General features: G+C 33.5%; 1 protein-coding gene across 2 annotated transcripts; it reads right to left on the reverse strand.

Annotated features, from left to right (window-relative positions):
• Positions 1-2454: 2454 nt before the first annotated feature.
• LOC116109445 (homeobox-DDT domain protein RLT1) lies at positions 2455-9314 on the reverse strand. 2 transcript variants are annotated; one of them, XM_031395654.1, is made up of 8 exons: positions 9210-9314; positions 7695-7802; positions 6928-7587; positions 4943-5022; positions 3642-4094; positions 3451-3537; positions 3247-3341; positions 2455-2897 (listed from the first exon to the last, which is right to left on the reverse strand). In XM_031395654.1, the coding sequence occupies exons 1-8, from the start codon at positions 9214-9216 to the stop codon at positions 2828-2830; spliced, it is 1560 nt and encodes a 519-aa protein (XP_031251514.1). In that variant the 5' UTR covers positions 9217-9314; the 3' UTR covers positions 2455-2827. The 2 variants fall into 2 exon arrangements, with proteins under 2 accessions (XP_031251514.1, XP_031251516.1); XM_031395656.1 differs by lacking the exon at positions 3247-3341.

Consider the following 9314-nt stretch of genomic DNA (forward strand, 5'->3'; position numbering starts at 1 on the left):
TTTATTTTTTATTTACTAAAGAGAGAGAAACTTGAATTTTAAAGAAAAAAAAAAAAAAAAAAAAAAAAAAGAGGAAATGAATTACTAAAGGTAAAAAGGGGATAATGCTGGAGAATATTTATGTAATTTGACACTTGCCAGTGTGTGTACTTGCTTTTGCTGGCTGCCTTAGCTGCTGTAACAGGGAGGCTGTCTAGTTGCTTTCTTATTTCTGTTTTGGGCTGTTTGGTGGCTGAGAAAATGGTAAATAGTAAAAACGAAATGGGTTTGGAAGATGGAAATTGGAAATTTCCCGGAAAATCTTTCTGTCTTGAGTTAAAAAGAGAATCATACACGTGTCACAGATTGTAGTCTGTAATATTTTGGGATTAAAATTTTTTTAAAAAATCACTTAATATTTTTTGAATAAAAAATAAAAAAAAAAGTAAATTGAGGAGTTTTTATTTACAATCCGAAAATAATTTTTAAAAACTAAAATAGATTTAAATTTTTGAGTTAAATCGTATTTATAATATTGAAAATGTATTTGATATTGATATTCAAAAAAAAAATAATGTAAAACTATAAAACAATCTTTCTTTTTTTAACCAAACGTACATTCATAATTTTTGTATCTCTTGTTTTAAAAAAATTATTTAAATTAATTTTTATTTAATAATTCAAAATTATATTTTTATAAATCAAATATTAGTAAACTTAATTTAAAAAAATAATGTTAAATCCAAAAGAGAAAGAGAAGGAAAAAGGGAAGACAAAAGAAGAAATAAGGTAAGGTGAAAAGAAAAAGATGTGCAAAGTGGGATGAATACTTGATCTTTTACAGCATCCATAATGGCCAAAGCTTTTTCCAACCCTATGTATGAGTTAAGTACATTTGTCTCCCTGAAGTTTGGTCTAAGTAAATTTTGGTTCAGTAAACTCTGAAAGTAACACTTAGGTCTTTTGTTTTTAGTTATCAATCATTTATATTTTTTAAAAAAAAATCTAAAATATATATCTTGTTATATAAATGTCATTAAAATAAAAAAACAATATAAAACAAATAAGGTATTACGGATAACTCTATTAAAAATTAAGAATAAATTTGTAAGTTACGAAAATAAAATTAACAAATAAATAAGGGGCATTTTAGACTTTTTAAAAGAATTTTAAACAACCGGTAACAAACAAGGATTTTTAAGTGTTACTTTAAAATTTAAGACCGTAGTACTAAGGCTAAATTTAGGGACCAAATGTATTTAACTCCCTATTGATTGATGAGGACTAAGACTAACACAAAATAATGGTTCACTTTGGGAAAAGAGAAAGGGAGACCAAAGAGCAGAGAAGTAGAATGAATAGAAGAGCACAGCCACACACGCACAAATGTGAAATTTTGGTCCCAAAAATGGCCTACTTCTCTAACCACAAAGGTGGTGGGGTTGGGGGGGTGATGGTGTTGCTACAACAACAACACAAGCCCAACAAATCACCCATTAGCAACCACACATCAAAAGAGGAGGCCCTTCCTCTTCTTCTTTCTCCTTCATCCACCAAAGATTGGGTCCAAATCAAAAACCTAAGAAAACATCAATTGTCAATGGCTCAATAATGGAGATTTCTTGTTGGGTAGAGAGAAAGACAAGCCTCTTCTTCAAACTATCCACTCATTTCTTGCTTTTTCACTTCTAGATACCTAAATATATCTATCCATTGAAATCCTTTTTTTTTTTTTTTTTTTTGGTATCCAGGGGTTCGAACCAACTTGTGACACATCTCGATTATTCCCTTGAGCTTGAGGTTAACGGCTAGATAAAACTATAAGACTATCATTTATTAGTAGTATAGATATTTGAATTCTAAGACCTCTTAAGTAATACATTCAATAGTCTCAAACGAACCGTCAAACTACCTAAAGGTAGTTAATCCATTTATTTTTTATATAAGGTTTTCCAATGAAATTTTAACTGACCAATTGGTCGGAAAAATCAATATATATATATATATATATATACACACACAAAAGTTCTCGTACATGGATGTCCCTAAAGTTTTTAACATGCAAACTAAAGACCCAGTAGGTGTTATCTTTGATATTTGCATTTTGTAAAGGAGTTAAATGACTATAGTTGACCCAAGGTTTAATTACATAACAAATGATTCCTTGAAGTTTGTGAAATAAAAAAAATCCTTCTACCGTTAAGTTTTAGATGCTAAAATAAACGATATGAGGGTAATTAAGTAAATATTCATCAACTCGTAATAGTGTAAATCCTAACTACTCAATAACAACCATCAGGGGGGCGATGCCATTAATCCTTTTGTAAAGCCAGGGATTCACACCATAAAAACCGCAACAAAGGTTAACTAAAACAATTAATTGTGTGCACTAGAGATTGACTAATACATGAAATTGTAACAAGAATTCCGAAAAGGCAGTGCTGAAATGTTAACCAATTAGAGTAAAATTCAGACAAAGGTGCCTTTGCATACCATGATTAGCTATGTTTTTAATACATCATCTACAACTAATAGATTCAACTGATGAGATTTTTAATCAAAATTCATAACTCTATAGGGAGAAAAGGAGAAGGAAAAAACAAAAAAAAAGCAGCTTTACAGATATAAACACCTGAGCATTACATAGGCAACATCAAATTGGTTGGTCGCGACAAAAATTATCTGCAGATTCAGATCTTTAACTAGTAGAGCTTACCCTGTTAGAATGTTAGCATATCAACACATTCAGCTGTACAACCCCATCGAGTTGCAAACTAGCATTTACATCTCCAGCGGGTGATACTGAGAACCTCTCAAACATTTGTACCATCCATTAACCGGAAAATCTTCACTCCATAGAAGAACTAGTTTCCGCAGTTTCATCCTCACTGAAGCTAGATGGCATATCAGCGGCAGACCTAGATTAAACATAATGGAGTCAGAAGGTAGGTAGTTATGTCCAGTAAAATCTTTACAAAGAAAGAAGACATCAAGAAATAAATTTCCAATATCCGCAGAATAGGAAAATGATCTGAAATTGTTTAGCTTTGAACTTCCAGTGCAGCCAGGAAATTTCAAAAAAATACAATATGAAATAAGAGAGTATCTTATTGTTCTTTGGGAGACTAAGAAACTCTGAAATTATACTGAAAAAAATTTCATATTTGCAGAATATATGCACAACACAATGTGAGGATGCATGTGTATGTGCAAATATACAAGCACATTGCAAAAAGATTACAGTCAAATGCCAAAAAGTATACAAACCCTTTAATCTGATTTGTCCATCTCAGGATTTCAGCATATGATGATTTGACCATATTATCTGGCCGTGGAAGATTAACTTTTTGTTGTTTCACTACCTTCAATGTCAAGTTTAACATGGAAAAGCATCAAAGGCAAAGCAGAAAACTGGTTAAGTACAAACAACTATATACATGTGCCAACATTTCAATCAGAGCCCAAACTCACTTTCATTTCATTTTTCGGATGCTTCTTTATTCTTACTGGATCACGATTCTCTTTTATTGCCTTCCTCTCCCCGTAAAGTTTCTCCACCTACAAACATATAATTATATGATTTTGGTTCAAGCCAAAAAAAGTCAACAGGAGACATTGAATAAGAGAAAATATAAGTAGAAGATATAAAGTAATAAAAAGACCTTTGCCATCCTTTTAGATGGCACTCTCTCCTCTGCGTCGAGAGAATTACTGCTCCCAAGTGTCATATTTGAAGGCTTAGATAAGTAGTCACTGTTTTGGACGATCTTAGGGCTGAAGTTATCATAGTCATGCAACAAAGGCTTTATTCGTTCACTAGTAATTCTACCACCACGATGATCATGATGGTTCAAAACAGAATTCCCAACAGCATCGTGCTTGTTGCTCAACTTATAACAGTGGTTGCTATTGTAAATAGAAGTTTCTCCAGCAGAATCTTCATAAATATCCATGCTAGAATTCTGTCCTGGGGAGAAATTAGAATAATGGAGATGAGAAGACTTTTGTTTCAATTGACGGTGAGATTTCATGCCCTGACAGTCAGATCCACGCAGCGTTTCTGTGCCAATATACAAATCCTCAATACCCATCTTGGAACCAGGTACTTCATATCTCTGCAGCAGAACAAAGCAAAAGAAAACCATAAGAAAACTTCATTGCATATGTCTATATTACGCCGCTTCCAGGAAATCTAATTATAAATGATGTTTAACAGCTTCAATGAAGATGAGGCACTAGTCTGCTCAGCTTTTAGAGAAACTATAATTCTACAACCACACTCATAATTGGTGATGCTCTTTCATTTCAATCACAAGAACAAAATTTCAGCAACTTTATCAATATCAATGTTTTACCTTAAAAAGTTTTTACAATCTCACATAGGATCCAACATTTTTATACATGCAATAGATATGTGGAGATTGGAGTTCCTTCTTTCTCGGTTACTTTGGTTATCTTTTGCTCTACTGTGGTTGTATGGCCTTTTTTTTTTTTTCAATTTTCTTTTTTCTTTATTTTTCAGGAAGAGGGAAGTTTGGATGCCTGGTATCAGGAAGTGGAATGGAGGATAATGGCAAAGCGAAGGAGGAGGTGAATTTGTGGGCAGTGATAACAACTGCCATAACAATGAGGCCTAATATTCCAGCCCCTTGTAGTGTGGCCCAGTGCTATGATCCATATGGGGCCAACGTATCTGTTGAATAAGGAGCTTAATGCTCCAGAAATACAGAATAGAAGCTCAAGAGAACATATGTCCAACTGGAAAATACTAGTAATAATTATTAAATATTTATGAACATCTTAGTTAAAATTCATTTGTACATGCAAAGATCTAACTAATAATAGGTTTAGTACAATTGAGTATGATTTAATGTTTTCATACTGCACAATGCAGTTGCCAAACTTGCCCCAAGACACAGACAGTTTGAGATGCAGAAATGTAAGAATCAGAAAGTCCACTTACAGTGCCAAGATCACTTCGCTTTTCAACACCAGGTGCATCCAAAGAATGAAGCCATGTGGATTCCTCAACATGGAATGGCTCTGCTGTATTTAACAGAAAAGAAATATAAATATTCTGTCACATAAAGATTTGAAAACTTAATAAATAATACTAATAATAACATCAAAGTTAAACTAATTACCACGAATATTCATGTAAAACAAATCAAGCTAACAAAAGAAGCCACTGATGCAATAAATAATAAATGGTCTGATCTGGTTCAAAATTATTTGGTTTCATACTTTCTGTCAGAATTAATTTGGTAGTTTATTCAACTCTGCTGTAAGGTCAGTTTTGGAGGGTTTTACATTAAGGGTTCTATTTTCTTCCACTTGTTGAGTAACTGAGTTGGGTTTGGCTCATTTATGGTTATTAAAGATGCAAGTACATAGGGATTTAGGAAACTTGGGGCCCAAATTGTTGAAAGGTTTAATATGGAAGAATTTTATTACAGCTCTACCATGGGAGTTAACAGTAGAATTTGATAGCTTATCACAAACAGGAACAACTTGAATAGGTCACAGGTACCAAACAAGATAAACACCATGAAAACACCAAATCACAAGAAGTCCATCAGAAGACATGAATAAACAGCATAAGAGTTTTGCCGCATTGCAAACAAAAGTAAAAAGAGAATGGTCCTACAGTTATTCATGAGGCATGAGCTAAAGCTCTATACATTAAATTAACACCTCTGCCATCATGTGCGTATAAGAATTTTTCTGAGGCTGATTTGGTTAGTGTCATTCCAATTCTCTTGGATCCCTTTGTTTATTGAATATCAATGTGCATTCAGAGGAGGTGAGAAAGCTTTTCTCCTGTGGAGATGCTGTATATTGGCTGCAATATGGGTTATTTGGAATGAAAGAAATAAAAGAATCTTTGAAGAAGCTGAGGATGAGGATGTGGAGCTTCTATGGGAGAGAGTTCATACTATAGCTTCTTTGAGGGCTTCAGTTACAAATAAATTTGATAAGATTTTTTTTCTACATTCAAAGGGATTGGGCTGCTGTTGTTTCTTGATTTTATAAAATCCGAACTCTTGTTTTGTCTTTTATTTTATGGATTCATAATGTAACTCTTTGTAAAATAATCTTTTTTTAAAAATATTTTTCATGTCTCATCAAAAATAGAGAGAGAGAAAATAAGAGCTGAAGCCTTCAGCAAAAATAGAGCAACAACTTGAAATGATAGCTGCAAGCAAAGCCAACATAGGAAATCAACTCAGATACTTAGGATTCAAATGGAGCTCATATACAGTCAATTCCAATTTGTTTTCCTTTGTTCACACACAGGATATTTGTTTTTACTATCCCAGAAAGCATAAATGCCTTATACTGTAAAGAATTAATTTCGGAAAGCTTATAATCAGAGTTTACAAGTTAAACTTAAATAAATTGAGTCAATTCAGGGGAATTTCAGGTGCATCAATTAACATGTAAATATGAACCCTCTACAAAATACTTCTTCATAATTGTCATAAAATTGTGAGACTAACCTTTGTAGAGTTATTGTCATAAAACACATGTTAAAATTTATTCCTTGTTAGATGCACATTATTCAAACACCAACATGTCTATTTTATAAGGAAACAAAGGACAAACAATGTCATCATAATTAATGAAGACCATGCACTTCCAAGACACAACTTTCTCAGAAATTATCATTTCCCGTTCATTAAAACAATTTTCACATTTTGTTTAACTTGGCTTGTGATGGTTACATTCATTTGGTCATCAAATGTCAAAGAACAGAAGAATTCAGGTGTCATTTAATTCTTTCCTTCTAAATTGAGAAACTACAAAAAGAAAATCAGTAAAAAAAAAAAAAAAATAGAAATAATTGACCATGAGAGAGACACAAAATTGGACAACGTCAGGAATTCCTTCTAATAGAAATATAGAAAATTATTAGCATCAGACATAAATATAAGTAAGACAACTTACCATTGACTGGTTCATTACTTGGGGACTCAAATGCACCAGGAGGAAGTGGATCAAATTCAACACCAAGTAGTGGACCATCCTCCTGATATTGCCTCCCCAGTTGCATCTTAACAGCAGTAATAGCAGAGTTTTCAGTATCACCCTTCACTTTCAAATATCCTGATGGCTTATATTCCTTACTTTTAGAGGTATTGCAGTTTATGGGTGTTATAGCTCCATTTTGTCTTATGTATCTAGACGCTTCCTTAGTATAAGGATCGTCAATTCGAGAATAAATTCTATCTTGCAAGAATGAGCTGCTTTCTGAAGACGTATCATCCCTTTCCATCCCACTAATATGTCCCGTATACTGACTCCTATGATCATAGACAAGATCTGAAGAGGGAAAATCCTGGCCACAGAGCCTTCGACTCTCAACCTCCCTAGGATCAATATTTCTAATATCCCCTTGTTTGGTGCTCCCACAAGAATCTTGCCAGAGTCCACTCCCACGATCCTGAATAATACCACTTGAACGATCCTGTCGTCCACTAGCGAATCCTTCATCAATTTTTTTGTCTTTTAACCGCCTGTGGCAAAACCATCCAGATATTTGCTTTTCTGTCAAGCCTATCTGCTCTGAAAGTTGCATTTTCATTTCTTCCGAGGGATATTTGTGCTCTGGGAAAAACCAAAAAAAATAATTATATATATTTCTTCTCAAACCATAACTCAATCAGTTTCATAAAAAGCACCAAAATGAGATATGACATGCAAAACTTTAATACCATTATAGAAGTTCTCCAAAGCCATAACCTGAGCTCGAGTCTTGAACCGCCTTTTCACATTCTTCTCCAAAGATACTTTATTTTCTTCAGAATGCATTTCACTTGAATCTAAAATAGATAAAAGTAAAATATTTATATTAGAGATAAAAATGATAACTACTGTGAGCATGGAAATGTAAAAGTCAATATATATTCATCACTATTGGCAGCTAGCCTTTAATAATTATCATTAATAAATGCATATGAGTAGCTGACTCATACATTTACCAAATCAAAGTACATGTCTGTATGCAACCACTTGCTCAGCTGCACACAACCTTTTAATAATATTTCTTCACCATGCATGCACACAAATCTTCTATTATTTCAGATACAGAAAGAGTCATCCAATTCTCAACCCCAGAATTCTTCCAGCATCCCTCTAATTTACTAGCAGCTCTCTACCTCACTGTCGCGATAAAATGTACCAGCAGTATATTCCTTAGGGATTAGCCAAAAATATTGAAAAAATAGCTTTCGCATAACTAACATTCAAGATTGTAGGATTCACAACATTATTCCAAACATCAACACAGAGTAAAGGAAAAGGAAGGGTAAAAAAAGGAAGAGGGAATATCTCATTAAGCGATCAAAAAGGGCATATGATTTCTACTTCCCATAGTACTCCTTTCCCTCACATTTACCTCCTACCAAATGGAGGGAAAAGCTAATACCAATTGATAGACATCAAATCATGGTTGCAAGAGACAAACCCAGTGATTCCATAGGTCAAAAAACCCATAATCAAACTTTTTCAATTTAAAAGGAAAACATGAGCTTCCAACTACATCACCACACCCAAATGTGAACCTCTCTTGGAAAGTTCATTAACTCCTATCTTCCTCTGCTTAAGCACCCTTTACTTTATAATTTTTTTTTTACTATCATTGGATACTAAATACTCTTACACTTCATATTTCTTGCCGAAGCCTTGAGAAGATCATACCGCATTGTGCATCAAAGTAAACGCGACCATCAAACATCATTTAAATCCATCTCGGATTGAATCGTTTCAGGAAACATGGATCAAATCATTTGGCACAGCCACTACAAAATGACTCACAAATTAATTGAAGTTACATGAACAGACCAATCAAATGGGATCATCATGACTCTAATCAATAGACAGACCTTTCAATCTAAACTACAAAACAATACAAACAAACATTAACACACAAAAGTATGCAGAACAAGTCTAACACATCCCCATTACATAAAGATTCCTCAAAACAGAAGCGAATCACGTCATTTAGATTTCAATGCAACTCACAAACTGGCTTCAGAATTCCACATCCAACGAAAATCTTCTAAACTAATAACCAATATTCTGCCATGCATGCTAAAATAAAACAAAACCCACATACAACACTATTCAACGAAACGAATCCGACATAAACCCGATAAACTTCATCAAAAACAACAAACACACACATCACAAAAACGATTCAAGATTAAGAAAAGACAATAAACATTCACCTTCCATGGCTGGTGAATTTCTCAGAACCCGTCTCTACAAAATTGTTCGTTTGATTGGCTCAAAACAAGAAACCCACTAAACCCAAATGCAATTGCATGAACTTG

The sequence above is a fragment of the Pistacia vera genome, unplaced genomic scaffold, assembly GCF_008641045.1.
Source record: "Pistacia vera cultivar Batoury unplaced genomic scaffold, PisVer_v2 Contig58, whole genome shotgun sequence".
In the NCBI taxonomy this organism is placed as follows: Eukaryota; Viridiplantae; Streptophyta; class Magnoliopsida; order Sapindales; family Anacardiaceae; genus Pistacia; species Pistacia vera.

Excerpts from the sequence above, each read along its gene's own strand:
- LOC116109445 (XM_031395654.1), bottom strand. Across the intron at positions 4,095-4,942 it reads AGCGAAGTGATCTTGGCACT|AGATATGAAGTACCTGGTTC; the intron begins GTAAGTGGACTT and ends GTTCTGCTGCAG. Across the intron at positions 3,342-3,450 it reads ATCCGAAAAATGAAATGAAA|GTAGTGAAACAACAAAAAGT; the intron begins GTGAGTTTGGGC and ends TTGACATTGAAG.